General features: G+C 37.9%; 1 protein-coding gene across 1 annotated transcript; it reads left to right on the forward strand.

Annotated features, from left to right (window-relative positions):
- The first annotated feature begins 1,762 nt into the window (after positions 1-1,762).
- On the forward strand, positions 1,763-15,057 carry LOC128095337 (tear acid lipase-like protein). The gene is made up of 5 exons (XM_052714196.1): positions 1,763-1,868; positions 8,603-8,670; positions 10,437-10,508; positions 14,167-14,238; positions 14,818-15,057. Exons 1-5 carry the CDS (start codon positions 1,763-1,765, stop codon positions 15,055-15,057), a joined length of 558 nt encoding a protein of 185 aa, XP_052570156.1.
- Positions 15,058-20,029: the final 4,972 nt, after the last annotated feature.

Genomic DNA, 20,029 nt, shown 5'->3' on the forward strand with positions numbered 1-20,029 from the left:
AATGTGGCAGGGTCCCCTACAGAACCACTGAGTTTCTGAGGGTTGAAAGGACCAGAGGACACTTGATGAGAAGACAAACGAGGGAGGATAGAGTAAAGAGAAATAGAGGGTGTGGAGGAGAAAAGAACAATATTTAGTGAAAGGTAAAGTAGCGTCTAAGCCTGTTTGTGTTAAAAAAGAATATACATTTGGATAAAGCACAGGGACAAATAGCCAAATGAATGGAAACACATGAACTATGAACCAATGGCTGAGGGGTCCCCACTGGATCAGGCCCTCCGAATGGGTGAGACAGTTGATTGGCTTGATCTGTTTGGGAGGCATCCAGGCAGTGGGACCGGGTCCTGTGCTCATTGCATGAGTTGGCTGTTTGAAACCTGGGGCCTATGCAGGATTGTTTGGCTCGGCCTGGGAGGAGGGGACTAGACCTACCTGGACTGAGTCTACCAGGTTGACCTCAGTCTGTGGGGAAGGCTTTGCCCTGGAGGAGATGGGAATGGGGGGGGAGGGTTGGGAGGAAGGTGAGGGGGACGGGAGGGGGGAGAACAAGGGAATCTGTGGCTGATATGTAGAACTGAATTGTATTGCAAAATAAATTAAAATAAATTAAAAAAAAAAGAAATACAGAAACCAAAAAAAAAAAAAAAAAAAGAATATACAGACAGTGATTTACTAACCATAACCTTTGTTGATCTCATGGTACTGATGTCTGGGTATTTCTAGGTCCAGGGGCTTTGTCTACTAAAGATTTTCTCCCTTGTGTGGACTCTAAGCAGAGGCTTGAAGCAGCATTGGCATCTGATAAACGGTAAACAGGATGTATAAGATTGTACAGCTCAGCCGGGGAAACATTGGCATACCAGCATTGCTCTTAAGTCTGTAAACATACCCACTATGCTATCAGCCATAAAAGTTTAGCACAGGACTATGGATATATCTCAGTGTTTAGCACACGTGGTCATGTACAAAGAGCAATACCACATATAGGGATGTCCGTGGGGCTGGAGAGATGCCTCAGTGGTACAGAGGATGATTCCTTTTGTGTTGAACCCAGATTTAGTTCTCAGCACCCATACTAGGTGGCTGACAACTTCCTGTAACTCCATCTCCAGGGGGTCTGACACCCTCTTCTGGCCCACATAAGCATAATCCCAGCACTCGAGAGGCAGAGCCAGGCGGATCTCTGTGAGTTCGAGGCCAGCCTGGGCTACCAAGTGAGTTCCAGGAAAGGCGCAAAGCTACACAGAGAAACCCTGTCTCGAAAAACCAAAAAAAAAAAAAAAAAAAAAAAAAAAAAAGATTGTACAGCTCACGATAAGGATAATTCAGTTCATTCACCCATAAATTCATGAATGTATTAACTCCTTCACTAGTCATCAACTAATACTTCACATTAGGAATTAAGTTAGCATATATTCTTCCTGCACATATTCACATACTCAAATCATGGGAAGTTCTGGATGAAAAATATCATCCTTCCCCTGAGTTTTACAGGAAAAAAACCTAAAAAGCCATGTTTACAATATTAAAATAGTGAAAGACAGTGTTATAAAAATTATTTCATCTAAAATGCTTACAATTCTAAACAATACAGATAAAAGATAAAAGTGTTATTCTCGGATATGAGTTAAATGGGCAAAAAGGTAGACATGAAGAAAAAGTTTATTTCCCTTCCATCTTGTTCTATCACGGATTTATTTATTGGTGGTTTTTCCTTTCGCTGTGTTTGTTTTGATTTCTGTGTCAAAACTTTCTGTCACCAATGACGCACTTTGAGTTTTATAAGATGAGGCTCAATCTTCAGTCTTCTATGTGTCGCTCTCCAGTTTCCCCAGCACCATTTATTCAGAGGATGTCTATTCTACAAGGTAAGTGTGTGTCCTTCCTGCAAAAATAAAATGGTTAACGCTGTTTAGTTTTGAATTGTTCTATCTTATCCCACTGTATTTTATTCTATACTTTTGTTCTATTATATTGTATTATTTGCTTCTATTCTATCCTGTCATTTGTGTTTATACAAAATCCATGCTGTTTTTGTTACTATGTCAAGCCTGACTTGAAATCAGATATTGTTATACACACAACAAATATATAATTGTTGCTTAAAAATAAAATGTCAGGGAGTAGTGGTACACATCTTTAATCTTAGCACTCAGAAGGCAGAGGCAGGAGAATTTCTGTGAGTTTGAAGGCAGCCTGAAATACAAAGCAAGTTCAGACCAGCCAAAATTATCTAGTGAAACTATGTCTTAAAATAGGTAGACAGACAGATAGATAGATAGATAGATAGATAGATAGATAGATAGATAGATAAGCAAGCTACTGAAAATCCAGTGCAGATATCCTAAACCTCTCTCCCTCTCTTAAACTGTGGTTCCATCATTCTGTAGTTTCAGTCTCCTTTATTGCATTAAGAACATTCTCCTTTAAGGGCCAATTTCTACAGAATGGATTCAGGAATCTTTCATTCTGTTCCTCTTTGCAAAATTTCCTATTTTACTTTGTTAGTGAAACCAGTGCTTCCCATCATCCTCCTTTTAGGATGATGCCTTTCCAGCCACCCCTAGTATATTCCCCCAGAGATCCTAGTATTCTACGTATGGCTGTTTGCAGCCATATTCTACCTGAATGGATTTTACATTTTACATGCTTAGATAATGCCTTTTGTGTGTTGCTATAACAAAATGTGAAAAACTATGTTCATTGTAAAGACAATCTTTTTGTTTGTTTGTTTTTTACTTCCTATTCTGGAGATTTTAGAACCTGATGCTGGGGACAAAGCAGACTTTATTTTTTAATATTATTATTTAACATTATTATTATTATTTTATTTTACTGTGATTGTGCCTTAGTGCGTGATGAATATGCATAAGCTTGTGCACATTGTGCGTGTGTGTGTGTGTGTGTGTGTGTGTGTGTGTGTGTGTGTGTGTGTATGTGTGTGTGTGTGTGTGTATCAGAGGACAATTTTGTGCAGTCAGTTCTCTCCCTCTACCTTTACCTAGAATCCAGAGACAGGACCAAGCTCTGGTCATCTAGAAAGAGGAACCTCAGTTGAGAAAATGTTTCCATTAGACTGGCCTGCAGGCAAGTCTTTGGAGCATTTTCTTGAATAAGGATGGAAGTTGGGGGATCCAGCCCACTGTGGGAGATGCCACCTCTGGGCAGATGGTCCTGCATGGTATAAGAAAAGAAACTGAGCAAGCCATGAGGCAAACAAATAATCAGAATCCCTCTAAAGTCTCTGCTTCAGTTTCTGCTCCCGAATTCTGCCTTGATTTCCTGCCGTGGATTTTGTTAATGATGGACTATGATCAGGACACGTAAGCCAAATGAACAATTTCCTTTCAAGCTGCTCTTTGCTATCATGTTTATCACAATAAAGAAAGCACATTAGGATAATAATCATGTGTGTTCGCACATACCTTGGCTCCTCATGCTTTGCCATGTATGTGTTTTGAATATCTCCCAGGTTAGACAGCTTTTTTTCCTTAGGTAAGTTACAGAAAAACTGCTTTCAAAACCTGACTTTGTTCACTCTTGCAAGATTTGTTAGTGTGCAACTCCAATAACAACAAACAGTAAAAGTGTCTGAAAAAATCTGTCATACCTAGCACCTCAAAGTACAACAGAGGGAGGGTCATTTTTACAGCTTTAACAAAAACATATGCTGATTAATTATCCCCTTCATAATCGCTGAAGAACTCTTTGATGATATTTACCTTAATGAACAGTCAGGGTACTGGGAAGTGAGAAAGAAGCGTTCTACCATGTGACAGATCACAGAGATAGAAAAGCAATAAAGAAATTTTGGGAACATGTCCATCTTGAGAGCTGTTCAAATGTTTGGTTTCTTAGCAAATGTCAGGGTTCACTGCAGTCATACCCACTGTGCATCGTAGGGAAGGTCATCCAAAAACACATTCATACAGATATTTTTATAGAGAGGAGAGGACAAGGAGAATTAAAACTTCAATTACACTCCAGAAAGCCTAGAGACTTTACATTGGTGACAGTGATAATGAAGTGTGGCATTTCAAACTTTTTAAAATTTCAGTTCGTAATTAACATATTCATAAGTGAAGTTCATTCTATTTTAGGTACAGCACAATTTCCATTGAAATTTATCACCATGATTTATTGTACAGAAAATTATTTTACTAGAGTGTATCTTTCTTCCTTTCTCCATTGTGCTTTGATATTAATCATTTATGTAGAAATAAAACACTAGAACAGAACACAGAGCAGGGTCTACTGTGACTGGTCTTTGTATCAATGAGAGAGTTAATAATTTGTGTTGAAAATATTTCATTACCAGTAATTGTACTTTTTTAAAGGTATGTCTACAAAAAGTTCTGAAAGTATTTAGTGGAATATCGCTTGTGTTAATATTTATCAAAAAAAAAAAAAAGGTCCAGATTGGCAGTCTGAGCCACAAACTTTAGTTCCATGTGACAATTCATCCCAGTTTGCTCTCTCAAACCCTATGTCATAGTCTTTCTTCCACTCTTCTTAGCTTTATTCTGTTGTGGTCAAGTTGTAAACGGTTTTGGGTTAATTTATCCAACAGCTTTATTAAAGAAGCCAAATAATGATCTTGATTAAGCTAAAACAAGTTTCAAACACCTTTCTATAACATTTTGCAGAAAGTGAGATACAATTAATTAAGTTGCATGAAAAGTTAAGGGACAGAAAGGTGGTTTTCTGGACAGTTTGGGCAATGACTTCAAATATCATTTAAGTGTCCTTTGATAAGTATAGAGGGATTTCTGAGTCTTATAAGATGATATGACCAACTTTCAAGTACGGAAGGTGACAGATGGACATAATGTACATCCAATAACCTGAGTTTACTTGGGAACACGTAGTGTATCAAGCTAATAACTATTTCCCTGCAGGTTTAAATGTGGTGGCTACTGAAAACAATGTGCTTTGTTCATGTAATTAGAAACATATTTTGTTTGTTGAAACCCAAACTGCAGAATCCTGAAGCCAATATGAATACTGTAAGTTATCCTCATTAATCAACACACTTTCAAAGACTCATCACTATTAATTTCACTCACCCTTTCCAAATTGTTGCATTTATGATAATCTGAAATTTCTCTTTACATAGAAATTGTTACTATATTCTACACAGAAAATTTACTGAAAATTCATCAAAGTGTCCAGATGACAAAACTAATGAAAGTCAATGTGTTGTCTCTTCCATATTTAGAGTGAGATTATTTCCCACTGGGGCTATAAAAGTGAAGTATATGAGGTTGTGACTGATGATGGTTATATTCTTCTACTTTACTAGATTCCATGCGGGAGAATGAACCCAGGAATTCCAAGAATTCATGTAACAGCGAGTGACCAAAAGTACTGAGATTTAAATGCATTCTGTGAAAACCCCTCCATCAGTTACCTCTAATAAGAAATCCCAAACCTCCCTGGATTCCACATGCAAAACCAGGAGTGTGTGTGTGTGTGTGTGTGTGTGTGTGTGTGTGTGTGTGTGTGTGTGTGATACCCGCTGTGTTAGTTGATACTATTAGACAAACCAGGACCATCTGTCTCATGAATTTAGATTTTCAACAAGATAAAAGCTCAGAATCCCTGCCTTAAAGGCCAAGAACCTCCAAGCACACAGACTCTGTAATGCTTGAGTTACTGCTGTGAGAATTCACAGTTCTTGATCATGATAGCTGCACCTGGTTCATTCTGACTGTATGTTTAGATGTTCCACAAATGATACTCATGTTCAAGTACTTATTGTTGTTGGAGTTATTTATTAAATATTCTTCATATTATCTTTTGCTCTACATGAGTTTGAACTCTTTACTAGAAAACAATATAGCTCAGAATTTTTATGAATTAAAAATACTTAGTAAGGAAATTCATATTTATTCAATAACGAGCAGGAAGAAGAATGGGATCCAATCCAATGAGCACAGTGATTATTTTACTCTGAAGGAAATGCATGATATTTATGGCTATAACAAGAGGATAACCAGCTGTTAACACTTCTACTTGGATTATATCTGCACTATGGCAAACAAACAAACCAACAAACAAAAAGACAAGCCTTGTTGCCTTTAATCCCAGCACTGGGGAGGCAGAAGCAGGTGGATCTGTGTGAGTTCAAGGCCACCCTGATCTACATAACAAGTTCCACTGAGACAATGTCACAAGACAAAAACAAACAAAAACACTAGCAGAAACAATAACAACAACAACAAATCCAACAGTACTATGATGACTGAGAATATTATCAAATATCTCCCAGGAGAGAAATAGACGACAAAGAGAATAAGGGAGGATGCAAATAAGAGAAAACTGCAATATACATGTATAGAATATAATGAGCTCCATTATTTTGCATTCTTAAAAATCAATAATAAATAGCAAATATGTTTTCTTTTCAGCCACAAAGCCAGTCGTGTATTTGCAGCATGGGTTGACTCTATCTGCTTCTTCTTGGCTTGTCAACCCTCCCAGCAGCAGCCTGGGCTTCCTTCTGGCAGATGTGCACTTTGATGTGTGGCTAGGGAACATCAGAGGCAATAACTATGCCAGGAAACATGTGTACCTAGACCCAAATTCTATAGCATTCTGGAATTATAGGTAAGAGGAAAGATATTCCTGTTTTCATTTTTGATAATCTACCAACTTTATTGATCATTTTAACATGTCTTACCCAGACATGAATAAAAACTGGTCAGACATAAGTCATAGGAATACTATATGGTATGTCATCTTGTAAATTCAGATCTAGAACAAAAGCATTTAGAGATATAGTCAGTCACTTAATTGTCTCTCATCCTTGGCTCTGTTCAAAGTGCACAAACAAAAGATCATGTCAAGGCATTCTGAGCATTGTAGGAAATAGGGGATTTGAGGAGTAACATGATGGAAACTATGCAGGACATATTGATCAGTTTTCTCAGTACCCATGCATCCCCTTAGAATTTTTTTCAAGTCAGGATAATGTTCAATTATTATAACTATCTAAACTCCTTCATTTCTGTTTTATACAGTTTTGATGAACAAATAAAATTCGACATTCCAGCCACCATTGATTTCATTGTGAAAAAGACGGGACAGACATAAATTTACTATGTTGGCCATTCCCAAGGCACCTTCTTGGTATGTTGAGAGAGACCAAAATCTGCCTATACTGTAATTTTAATTGCAAACCACATAAGCATTCTCTAGAAATAATTTCATTTTTAGAAAGCATATTTTTGTCAGTATTTAGAAATATTTAGGCTACCCCCAAAAATTAAAATCCAGTTATTATAATGGTTTAATTTGGTAACAGACAGCCACGTTTGTTGTTGTTTGACACAGGATATTGCTGTGTATCCCTGGCTAGGTTCCACCATGCACACCTCTGATTCCACTTCTCAGATGGTGTGATTATAGGCATGAGCAACTGTCCCTGGCTAATCTTCAAAATAACAGAAAGAATAATACATGCCTTTGTTACCTGCTTTTTAATCATCATCATTTCAAAGATACGAGACATGTGAACAATGTAAATGTATTAGAGTTGCTTGGGATTATCCACACTTTCCAAAACTAAGCCTAATACATTTTCTTGATGTCCTTAACTGATTTCTTAAAGTAAAATTGATTTAGATGTACTGTTTAGGAAAAGTCTTACTCATTTGGGTACTCTGAGCAGTTAAATTCTGAGGACCCAGTGAGCATCCACAGAGCCTCAAGTAGTATTTTACTGAGCTGATCTGAGGCATGCTAATTTACACAGTGTGAATACAAGAAAAAATGCATGCTTCCAAACCTCATAATCCCTGGGAAATCATTTCTACTTAATTTTCATGCCACCAGTTTAAAATAGTGTTCTAACTACTTGGGTACTTTGCTGGCTGGTAGCTACAATGCACATAGTACACCAAAGAAATGCATTTCCCTAAACTCACAGTCCATTGAGGAAAGGTGTGGGTTGAATAGCACAGACCCTCATATTTCTTGGGCCACGTGTTTTCTCTTGAAGATGTCTTTTTAGGATATTCATTGTATGATGCTAAGTAGTATCTGGAGTTTCTAATAATTAGATGGGAGCAAATGGATCCACTCATTGCCCTTGACTTGTAACAAGCAAAATTGTCTTCTGCTGTTAGGAATACTCTCTGAGAGCAAAGAAATCCTTAATGAAGAACTACTACAAAAATGGAATGATATTTACTGAAAGTTTTCCAGGCAGTCTTAAACTATAATTTGGTTATTGTGTATGTACACACACACACACACACACACACACACACACACACACACACACACACAAGGGATTGGAGAACAGACAAGCAGGAATTCATAAATATCATTCTCCATCCATAGAAGGGGGCATACCCAACTACTAGAGAAAATTATTATGGTAAAATAAAAGGTTAAGTTGCAACCTACTCTTCATAATTAATAGCTTCCTGTTTTTTTATTTCATGCATTTACACATATACAATCGCCAAAAACAGATAAAATTGCCAGCTGTTCTTTTCTCATATATGACAAGGGTTAACAGCCTCAACTCAGGGATATTAAAAACAGGGAAAACCACTTTCTTAATCTTATTTGGAGCTCTCTTGTCCTATTTCAGTTTCAGAGCAGACTAGTGACCCATTTATCCCTGTGAAAACCTTCATGTCAACTCTAAAGGTCAAAAAGGTGACTCCTTTAGACTTCAAATCCTTTTTCTTTTTTTAATATTTGTTTTTGTTTATTTTATCTGAATGTTTCTGCATAAGCACATGCTGTATGTTTGTGTTTCTGTGTGTGTGTGTGTGTACATATGTGTGTGTATGTGTTTCTGTGTGTGTGTGTGTCCATGTGTGTGTTGTGTGTGCATGCGAGCACCTGTGGAAGTCATAGGACCATCAGATCCCCTGGACCTGGAGTTAAAAGCAGTTGAGAGATGCCTGATGTGGGTGCTGGGAATGAAACTCATGTCCTCTGGAACAGCAGAAAGCCCTCTTCAGGTATCTCTCCAGCACCCACCTTTTTTCCCAAAGTTGTTTTCTTGGTTTTGTTATTTATACCGTGTTAAAGTCAGCATTCTACTTTTTATTAACTGAACAAAGCACACATTTCAACAAAGTCAAGCAAAGAAATTATTGGTATTTTCATGTTTTATCGTTAAGCCCAGCCTATAGTGGCTGAACCATCTCTCTAGCCTGGTGTCTTGAGCCTTCAAACTTGCAAGAACAGAGTATCTTTTCTTTCAGTTAATACTTCATTAACTTCTCTGGGTTTGTTTACCTTGACACCTCGTTGTCTGTTGTTAGTCTATGACAAAACTTCATTTCATACATCGAGGCTGCATCTTACATTGTTGATAAATTCATAAGTTTTGCCCACTTTTTTTAAGATTTCATCTTTCATGTTTAGAATATCAGGCTTCCTTTAATACAGTTTTCTTCTATTTTTAGTTTTTAGGGTCTTAGTATCTACATTTGTTTTCAATGTGTGTATATTTGCATCTGTATTTGTGTTCCTGTGTATGTGTGTGTATTTCTTGTTACAAAGGCTGAAAAACGCAGCTCAATGATGCAGACACATGGCAAGTGCAAACACCCTCTTATGGATTCAGAGGGAAACTATTTTATCTTTTACTATGGTTATAGTATTAATTATAGTCCTATATATTTAAATATGTCACTTTCAGAAAGTGTTTGGAGAAAAGGATATAATGACCAGGCCAGATGATAATCATGTCCTTCAGTTCTTGTGCTATCAGGAAACAATGGGAAGTGTTTGTAATAATTTACTTGCAGTGCTATTTGGATATAACCTCCAGAATTTAAATGAGGTATGTGTGATTTTTGTCTTCAGGTCAATTTTTTTATAGTGATTGTTGATGCTATGATCTTCTTACTAGATAAACATTAAAAATGAGAACTACTTACTCGCATAGTATAGAATAACTTAACTCACATAATATGAATAGTTCATGTAACAAAATGTGGCATAGTTTTAGCCGGGCGGTGGTGGCGCACGCCTTTAATCCCAGCACTCGGGAGGCAGAGCCAGGCGGATCTCTGTGAGTTCGAGGCCAGCCTGGGCTACCAAGTGAGTTCCAGGAAAGGCGCAAAGCTACACAGAGAAACCCTGTCTCGAAAAACCAAAAAAAAAAAAAAAATGTGGCATAGTTTTAATATCTGGATATCACAAATTAAATAACTAATATTGTTTCTCTGATTTCTTTTCAATCATCATTTTAAGATTAAAACTTCTTTCCAGAAAAACAGTATCTCCACCACATACTTTCACAAAACAAACAAAAATACCTAGCTTACTTGCTGTGGTCAAAATCCAGTCTTTCCTTTTAATTGACTCAGGAAAGATTGGAATCATAAAAGTCACACCATTCTGCAATACTATTTTAAACGTTTATATTCTTAAAAAGATACTAATCATGTTTTGCTGCTTCCCAGAGTCATATTGATGTGTATGCCGGACAAATTCCGGCAGGAACTTCAGTTAGAAGTATACTTCATTTTTCTCAGGTTCTGTGCTTGAATTCCTTTTCTGTTTTGTTTGAAATCTTCCCTCCTTGGTGAGATATGTCAATTCTCTATGTTATAATAATAATGATGATGATGATGATGATGATGATGATGATGATGATGATAGAGTAAATAGTAACAACGATTGTTTCTGATGCCAAGAGGAGAAACTACTCTGTGGGGAAAAAATCATTGTGAAAAGTAATTTTTCCATCCCTATATCTTCTAAGCAGTAACTTTTATCTTACAACATGTGAATCTTCTTGGTGATCTGGGTCACCTGGCCTCTAGGTAAGCTGAGGCTATGAACCTATCCCAGTCCAGAAACCTTGATGACAGCGGGTAGAGATGATTGGTGCTAGAGCAGGATATCACAGACAGGATGGTTGAACGTTGTCTTTTCTAAAGAGGAAAATATATTTAAATTTAAAAGCACAGAAAACTAGTATAAACCTAGTTTATCTAAAATTAATACTAATTTACAAGTGTCAGGTATTAATGAAAGGTAGGAATTTTAGGTGCCTTTGAGGTATAGGCATAAATTGTTAAACATTTCCTTCATGCATGTAAAAAAGATTTCCAGGACAGCAAAGTGGGATAAAGATGAAAATGGCCTAATCTTACAAAGGTAATTGCCATGATGTAAGTTAGTACCTATGGTCAAGATGTATATCTCTTTATTTGGAATTTTTCTTTATTCATGGGTATTTATTTTTTAAGATTCATGTCTGAGCTGTGTTCCTGAGTTTGCTCTGGACTCACTGATATACGTGCACCACCACCGCCTGGCTCTCATTGGAAATATTTTATACAAAATAAATTCTAAGCAAGTGCAAACTAGCTCAATTATATTTTAGTTCTGATACTTTGTAACAGGTGTTGAAGTCAATTAAATTTTATTTTTAAAAAGTTTTTCTGTAGCCATCAAAATATTACCTTATTTTCTTGATGTATAATGCCACGGACTGGCCCACAGGGGGTATCATGACTGTAGGAGAACCAGGGCTTGGGTAGTCAGGAAGGCAAGGATTCGGCGAATGACAGACAGACAACACACTCAGAAGTGGTTTGAATCTGCTGCAATTTTACTTCTGCAAATCAGTAGTTTATATACAGAAAAGAAAACTATCAAGTCATACAAGGAGCAACAAGAGCTTGGCAATAATTCAATCACATCGTCTTTAAAAAAACAGCAAGCACACAATTATTAATTGGCGTCAGACATATCCCTCCACCCACAAGAACGTTATGACCCAAAAAGCAGTCTGTGTTTTTTAAACTTAGTACAGTCCCTGGACTTGTGAAGGCTTCTTTGCGGTTGCAGCTTTGTCCTTCATCTTTATCTCAGCCGCTCGCTAGTTTATTATGCACTTCTACTTTTCTGGTTCTCATAACCCACTTAGCCAATTTGGATGCTGCAGATCCTTCCTAAGTCTTTCTTTAGTTCTTTTATCACATATCTCTTTTAATATAAAACCTTTTTACCTGCTGGAATATGGACTCTTGTACTTTTACGCCTGTAAGGAGAAGGAGTTCTGTTGCAGTCCTTAAATTTCCCATGCTGAACTTCCTCAACAGAGGGGCCCACCATCTGCCTCCTATGAGATAATGTTTTCTACCATAAATCACTTTAGTTGGGATTCCTAAAGGATTCCTAGTGGGTGAGTGTTCATTCCCTAGAAGTGCCTGAACTACTATACTTTCTTTATCTAGCAGCTTGGGGTCTTAAAAAATAGCTCATTCTGCTATATTTAATTAAGATCCATGTTGTAGTTGGAGAATTTTTCTCCAGCTCCCACCACCAAGTCCCGCCAGTCCCAGAGCCCACTTATAAAACAAACACACAGACCCTTACATTATTTAAACTGCTTGGCCATTAGCTCAGGCCTATCATTGTCTAGCTCTCACTCTTATATTCAGCCCATTTCTATTAATCTTTACTTTGCCACGTGGCTCGTGGCTTACCGGTACTTTACATCTTCCTTGTCTTGGCGGTGGCTCCAGCCGGTCTCCCTTTCCTTCCTCCTTTCTCAATTCTCCTCTCTCCTTGTCCCGCCTATACTTCCTGCCTGGTCACTGGCCAATCAGTGCTTTATTTATATAGAGTGATATCCACAGCACATGTCCAGCTTCCCCTTTCCTCCATAGTTCACAACCCAAGCATTCATTAATTTTGGCTGTGCTTCATAGATTAATTAGAACATTATCAGAAAGGCAGTTATACAGAACCCATAGCCCAGGGAGCTCATCATCCATGAAGCACATCTTCTTCGAGATGGAGGCATAACACGGGCACTCTGCCAGGGACCTCCAGGGAGCTTAGTCCCCTGGGACACGTATCTCCTGTCCGCTATTATAGACATAATTGTTTATGTCACACAGACAATACTGGAGTTGGTATGGCAATATAACCTCATTGATGTGTATTTAGATAATTTAAAAGGTGTGTGTGTGTGTGAATGTTCTTTTGTGATGGTGGACATGTGTGTGCCAGTGCTGTGGGGTGGTCTGTATGTCAAATGTGTTGCTGATTGGTCAATAAATAAATCACTGATTGGTCAGTGGCCAGGCAGGAATTATAGGCGGGACAAGGAGGAGAAAAAACTGGGAAGTGGAAGGCTGAGAGGAGAGACACTGCCAGCCACCACGATGAGAAACAGCATGTGAAGATGCCGGTAAGCCACGAGCCACGTGGCAAGGTATAGATTAATGGAGATGGATTAATTTAAGCTGTAAGAACAGTTAGCAAGAAGCCTGCCATGGCCATACAGTTTGTAAGCAATATAAGTCTTTGTGTTTACTTGGTCGGGTCTGAGGGGCTGTGGGACTGGCAGGTAAGAGAGTTTGTCCTGACTGTGGGCCAGGCAGGAAAACTCTAGCTACATGCCAGTGTCTTGGAAAATGAATGTGCTTGAATGTGGATAACAGAGAACATCCCTGGGTGTTGTTTAAAGACACTATCCATCTGTCATCTGAGATATCTCTCACTGTTCTAAAACTGGCCAGGCAGGTTAGGCTTTCCATTAAAAAGCCCCAGGAAATTGTGTGTCTGTGTCTTCTGAGCTTTAGGATTTCAAATATACACACCACCACACTCTTCCTTTTAATAGTGGATTGTGGGAACTAAATTTAGGTCCTGATGCCTTCAAAGCAAACATCCTACTGACTAAGATTATTCTCCACTTCCAAAATATTTCCTTATTAACAATTATTTACAATTTGAATTTCACTTACAGTACTAAATTTAAATATAGTGAAATTTAGTGTTATAACAAATTTATACTATAAAATAACTTTTTTTTTTTTTTTTTTTTTTTTTTTTGGTTTTTCGAGACAGGGTTTCTCTGTGTAGCTTTGCGCCTTTCCTGGAACTCACTTGGTAGTCCAGGCTGGCCTCGAACTCACAGAGATCCGCCTGGCTCTGCCTCCCGAGTGCTGGGATTAAAGGCGTGCGCCACCACCGCCCGGCTAAAATAACTTTTTATTTCCATTCATCCAGGATCACATGATGTGATCATAGAACTATAGTGCACATGTATGTGGTTATATCATATCTGATCCAGTGGGTCACATGAAAAAGGAGTCAATACAGATCCTTAATTCCTAATAATTTTGCTTTTGGAATGTTTAGTAAGTAACAGCCTATTTTATCTTTAAGGGAATCAGAACAGGCTTATTCCAAGCTTATAACTGGGACAGCGAGTCTCTAAATATGCATCACTACAATCAGGTGAGTCTTCTTTTACAAATTATAATGATTCCCCCACTTTGGAAAGTGTATGAAAGATCTAAAGAAATTATTATTTTAAAAATACTGTTGAATATTTTTATACTTCCCAGGATATTAGTAGACAGAGGTCATAGAACAGTGTCAAAAGAATGAAAATACTTCTTTATAATACTTTACATAGAAATATGTATTTCTATAGCTTATCTATAGTAATAGAAGTGGTTTATCTATAGAAATAGAAGATAGCTTATCTTTAACTATAGAAAAATGTATTTCTATAGCTTATCATCAGAACTTCACAACAACCTTATGATCTATCAAATGGTTATTGACATCATCATCTCTACCATAAAGAATGTAAAGTTTACAGGATTTCTAGTTTCATAAAATTGTGTATGATATATGATAATGCTTTACCAGTAGTCCATTCCTGCCTTGACACATGTTGAGAGTTCATAAATGCTTTCTGTGGTCTGATGTATATAATCACTGAATCAATTTAGAAGCTGGAATGTAAAATTTACATTCCTACTTTGGTATGTTATTAATATAAATAAGCTATTCTTTGTTTTCTTTTAGTCTACTCCTCCAATATACAACGTGGAGAACATGAAGGTTCAAACTGTCATATGGAATGGTGGACAAGATATTCTGGCAAATCCAATAGATGTTAAAAACTTGGTAGCCAAAACCTACAATCTAGTTTATCACAAGAAGATTGGTGACTATAATCATTTGGATTTTATAATTGGTAAAGATGTTGCTGAAAAAGTTTACAATGATTTGTTTGCATTCATCAAAAAAGATCAATCAGGGTGAAGTTTCTTTAGTTTTCTGCATGTTTTTTTCTGCTTGTTTTGGAGGGTGCTATGCTTTTTCTTAATGAAAAGCATTTCTTGATTTCCTCTTTCTTTTTAATAATCTTTGCTGTAGCCCTGGCTGTCCTGGAACGCGCTCTGTAGACCAAGCTGGCCTCAAACTCAGAGAGCCTCCTGCCTCTACCTCCCAAGTTCTAGGACTAAAGGCATGTGCCACCACAGACAGGTATAATGTTGAATTTTTAATCCTTGTATAATTTATGTAAATTGTTTACATATGTCCAGAAAATATAAAGTCTAATAAAATATTTAATTCATCTTGCAGACATTTTCTAATTTATGCATACTTATTTATACATCACTGAGAGAAGAACTTTTGAGCACAGGGCTAAATATTATCTTAAATAAGAAAATTTCACAATAGTGATGCAGGAAGAAGATCCATGATATGTCTATGGTGGACACTGACTGGAGAAGTCATATTTATAGTTATTTCTTTTACCATTTATTCTAAATAAAACCTGAGATAATTACAAGCAACCATGACACACACCGTCAATGTCCACTTCCTGGCTCAAAAAGGCCACACAATCTCTTGTCCCCACCTCATCCTCATCCGAGGCCTTTCTTTCTCTTGTCCTGAGTCCACCAGGGAAATTCATGATCCAGTCCAGCTAGCTGTATGTGAACACTACCTCTCAAACCAAATGCTCTATTCCATTGGATATTAGATGACAACATAGACAAAATCCCCGTAACATTTCCCCCTTGTAGCTGGAGTTTTCCTGCCTGGCCCACAGTCAGGGCAAATCTCTCTCACCTGTCAGTCCCACAGCCACTCAGACCCGACCAAGTAAACACAGAGACTTATATTGGATACAAACTGTATGGCCATGGCAGGCTTCTTGCTAACTGTTCTTACATCTTAAATTAATCCATTTCTATAAATTTATACCTTGCCACATGGCTCGTGGCTTACCGGCATCTTCACATGCTGTTTCTCATCATGGCGGCTGGCAGTGTCTCTCTGACTCAGCCTTCCACTTCCCAGCTTTATTCTCCTCCTTGTCCCGCCTACACTTCCTGCCTAGCCAATGGCCAATCAGTGTTTTATTTATTGTCTAATCAGCAACACATTTGCCATACAGAACATCCCACAGCACCCCCTTTTTGTCTAATTAAAAAGAAAAGGTTCTAACTCTAACATAGTAAAATTATATACAATAAAAATAATTATCAGGTATTGTCCAAACAGAAAGAAAAAGTATTAACCTTAAAAAAATGAAACTGTATACAATAAGAACAATTATGAAGTAACAAATACATTCACAATGTCCAGTCAATTTGTATTTGGCAAATTAGAGAAAATACTCTCTCTGCTGTCCTCTCCTGAAGAGTCCAAAATTTTGTGCCTAATTTACATTCTACCATGAATAAGGACAATTGTAACTGTAACTATCTAGTCTTCAACCCCATCAGAGACCTGAGAAAGATATAATTTTATATGAGTAAACAGGAAGTACAGAGCAAGCAACTTTCCAAATTATAAGAAATGACAGAAAATAGCTGGCTGCCTGCAAAGTCACCCAAGGTTCCTTTGTGACAGAACCCAACTTCAGCCTAATGGCCTTGAATACCTTTGAAGTCTTTGAAGATCACCTATCATATCTCTGTATGACCTTGAAAACATACCTAACATGACTGTAAGTTTGATAGTTATGGGTGACTAACCAGTAACCTGTATTTCTTTATTATCCTACATAGCTTTTAAGGACTAAAACTTTATATTACATAATTAAATGAGCTGCATAGGTACAATACATTAAACAGAAATAGAAACATATGTACAGGATAACAAAAATAACCTTAAAGTTGTATCAATATGCAAAAATATCTTAAACAAGAGTCAAAACATTTATACAGTATAACAAAAATAACTTTAAATTTGTATCAATATACAAAAATCCATACCTATGTAAAATTTTTTAAGATTAATAGTTGCCTTTGGGATTAAAGTAGATTCTATAATCTACCCTTTTTCCTATCATTCTTATATCCCTCCTTTTTTCTTTTCAGAGAAGGGATCCCTGAATCTTACCTCCTATGAATAGTATTTTCTTGTCCATGACCAGTAACAACTTACAACCAACCCCACTAAACAATGACAAACATGCATAATCCATGGAACAACCAAAAATCATCCACCCTACCTCTTGGGAATGTGGGCATTGTGTTTTCTAGACTGTTTCCTGTTGACATGGGGTGCTGGCATCTCTAGGGGACCCTGAGAAAATAGAGATAAAAGTCAAGTCTGGGTAATCCAGCTGTTGTCCAGTCTGGTGTGACAGGATAATGAAAATTTATCTGAAATCCTGGCTGGAGTAGTCTAAGAGGCTGGACCATATTAACTAACTGTCTCGAAATTGTCCTGAGCAGTTTACAGTCCAAAACTGGTCTTTGGATGGTGTTTGTCAGCCTAGTGGTGTTACCACAGTCCAGGTGGAATCATCATTGTGGGGCCCCATCATCTTTTGGAGACTTCAAAGGTCACTGTTAGGAATGTTCATTGCAAGCTGTGGAAAACTTAAACATCTTAAATGTCATATGCAGCAGATTGGAGAGGGTAAAGGATCATAATTTATTAAATACACCTGGGACACATGTGCTTAATTCCTAAATACCTGCTTTATACTCAAGCCTGAAATCATGTACAGGAAGCTACATGAAGCCTAAGGTTATAATTACTTAGTACTCTATATGACCATTAATATCAAAACAGAAAGTTTAAATTTTGAGATAATATTTATACCTTAACAAAAGTTTTAAAGAGTCAAAATAAATCCCAGGGATATGAGATTAGTGACAATATAATAGTCCCTAGATTTTGGTTTTCTTCTGCCCCATATCACATGGCTGCTGTGGGATGGTCTCTATGTCAAATGTGTTGCTCTGATTGGTCAATAAATAAAACACTGATTGGCCAGTAGCCAGGCAGGAAGTATAGGCAGGACTAACAGAGAGGAGAACTGAGAGAACAGGAAGGCAGAGAGAGACACTGCCAGCCGCCGCCATGACAAGAAGCATGTGAAGATGCCGGTAAGCTACGAGCCACATGGCAAGGTATAGATTTATAGAAATGGATTAATTTAAGATTAAGAACAGTTAGCAAGAAGCCTGCCATGGCCATACAGTTTGTAAGCAATATAAGTCTCTGTGTTTTGCTGTGGGATGGTCTGTATGTCAAATGTGTTGCTGATTGGTCAATAAATAAATCACTGATTGGCCAGTGGCCAGGCAGGAAGTATAGGCGGAACTAACAGAGAGGAGAATTGAGAGAACAGGAAGCTGGGTGAGGGAGACACTGCCAGCCGCCACCATGACAAGCCGCATGTGAAGATGCCGGTAAGCCATGAGCCATGTGGCAAGGTATAGATTAATAGAAATGGATTAATTTAAGATATAAGAACAGTTAGCAAGAAGCCTGCCACGGCCATACAGTTTGTAACCAATATAAGTCTCTGTGTTTACTTGGTTGGGTCTGAGTGGCTGTGGGACTGGCGGGTGTTAGAGATTTGTCCTGACTGTGGGCCAGTCAGGAAAACTCTAGCTACAAATGGCATCCAACGTGGTGGCAAGAGTTTCCACCTAAAAACTGAAAAAAAAGATTCTAAAACGGAGCTAAAAACAGCTTCCTAATTGTCTCTCAAATGAGCGGCAGCTGCCAGTTTGAGCTACTGGTGGTTTCCTAGCATGCACGCTCAACCTGCAGTTTGGCGGGAATGAGGCCTCTGCATGTGGCACATTAAGCTGCGTGGTGGATTTAGCCTTTGTAGGTACGAAACAAAAAAGGAGGTTTCTGGGCTACACGCTGCTTGGATAAAAGCATAGACCCACGATGGCTTCCAGAGCTGGCGGTAAACCACCGCCATGTTGGGAAGCTGAGGTGGGCGGAGCCAGCAGCCACAGCTGCTGCAGTTTGAAGCAATAGATTCACAATAAGACAGATTCAGATGTAATAGTTTACAAAGTGTGTAAAATATATGTAGGCTTGAAAGAGACAAAAAGGTGATATATAGAGTTATAGAAACAAATACATAGTTTTAAAAAATAAAGTCTTTGAAGAGACAGTAAAGGTAATATAAAAAATAAGCCATGTAAAAATGGATATTACACAGAGAATCTGGATTGTGTTGTCTTTGGGACTTTTAACTGCAGAAAAACATTTGATTGTAAAATCTGTTGAGTTATGTCAAAATGTATACTTTAAAGGTACCTTGACTTCAAAATTTGGATATAAGGATATGTTGCTTTGGAAAAGAGTCTCTTTTGTTTCCACAGAAAGCCAGAGGCTATGGATTTGTTCAAGATTAAGATACATCAGGTTTGACCAGCCAAGACCCCCTGAAAGTCTCCGATGATACCATGGCCCAGATGATCCAACATCCAGAATGGTTTGAAGGCAACTGGCTCAGATGATACAGCCTCACGGACTATTCCATAATCCTAAAATTTTCTTTGTGTCCCCATAAGATACAGCGCCCCCCTCCAGCAGGAAGTAGTAAGAGAAGCTATGCCCAAATTCCCAAATATACCAAGCTGACTTTGGAGATGTGTAAAGGTTAAAACCTTCCTTTTTAAGAAAAGAAAAGGGGAAGTGCTGTGGGATGTTCTGTATGGCAAATGTGTTGCTGATTGGTCAATAAATAAATCACTGATTGGCCAGTGGCCAGGCAGGAAGTATAGGCGGAACTAACAGAGAGGAGAATTGAGAGAACAGGAAGCTGGGTGAGGGAGACACTGCCAGCCGCCACCATGACAAGCCGCATGTGAAGATGCCGGTAAGCCATGAGCCATGTGGCAAGGTATAGATTAATAGAAATGGATTAATTTAAGATATAAGAACAGTTAGCAAGAAGCCTGCCACGGCCATACAGTTTGTAACCAATATAAGTCTCTGTGTTTACTTGGTTGGG

Source organism: Peromyscus californicus, unplaced genomic scaffold, assembly GCF_007827085.1.
Source record: "Peromyscus californicus insignis strain IS unplaced genomic scaffold, ASM782708v3 Scaffold_4__1_contigs__length_199733344, whole genome shotgun sequence".
Taxonomy (NCBI): domain Eukaryota; kingdom Metazoa; phylum Chordata; class Mammalia; order Rodentia; family Cricetidae; genus Peromyscus; species Peromyscus californicus.

Excerpts from the sequence above, each read along its gene's own strand:
- LOC128095337 (XM_052714196.1), top strand. The coding sequence starts at position 1,763 with ATGACGCACTTTGAGTTTTATAAGATGAGGCTCAATCTTCAGTCTTCT. Across the intron at positions 1,869-8,602 it reads GAGGATGTCTATTCTACAAG|TTTCAGAGCAGACTAGTGAC; the intron begins GTAAGTGTGTGT and ends GTCCTATTTCAG. Across the intron at positions 8,671-10,436 it reads CAACTCTAAAGGTCAAAAAG|AGTCATATTGATGTGTATGC; the intron begins GTGACTCCTTTA and ends GCTGCTTCCCAG.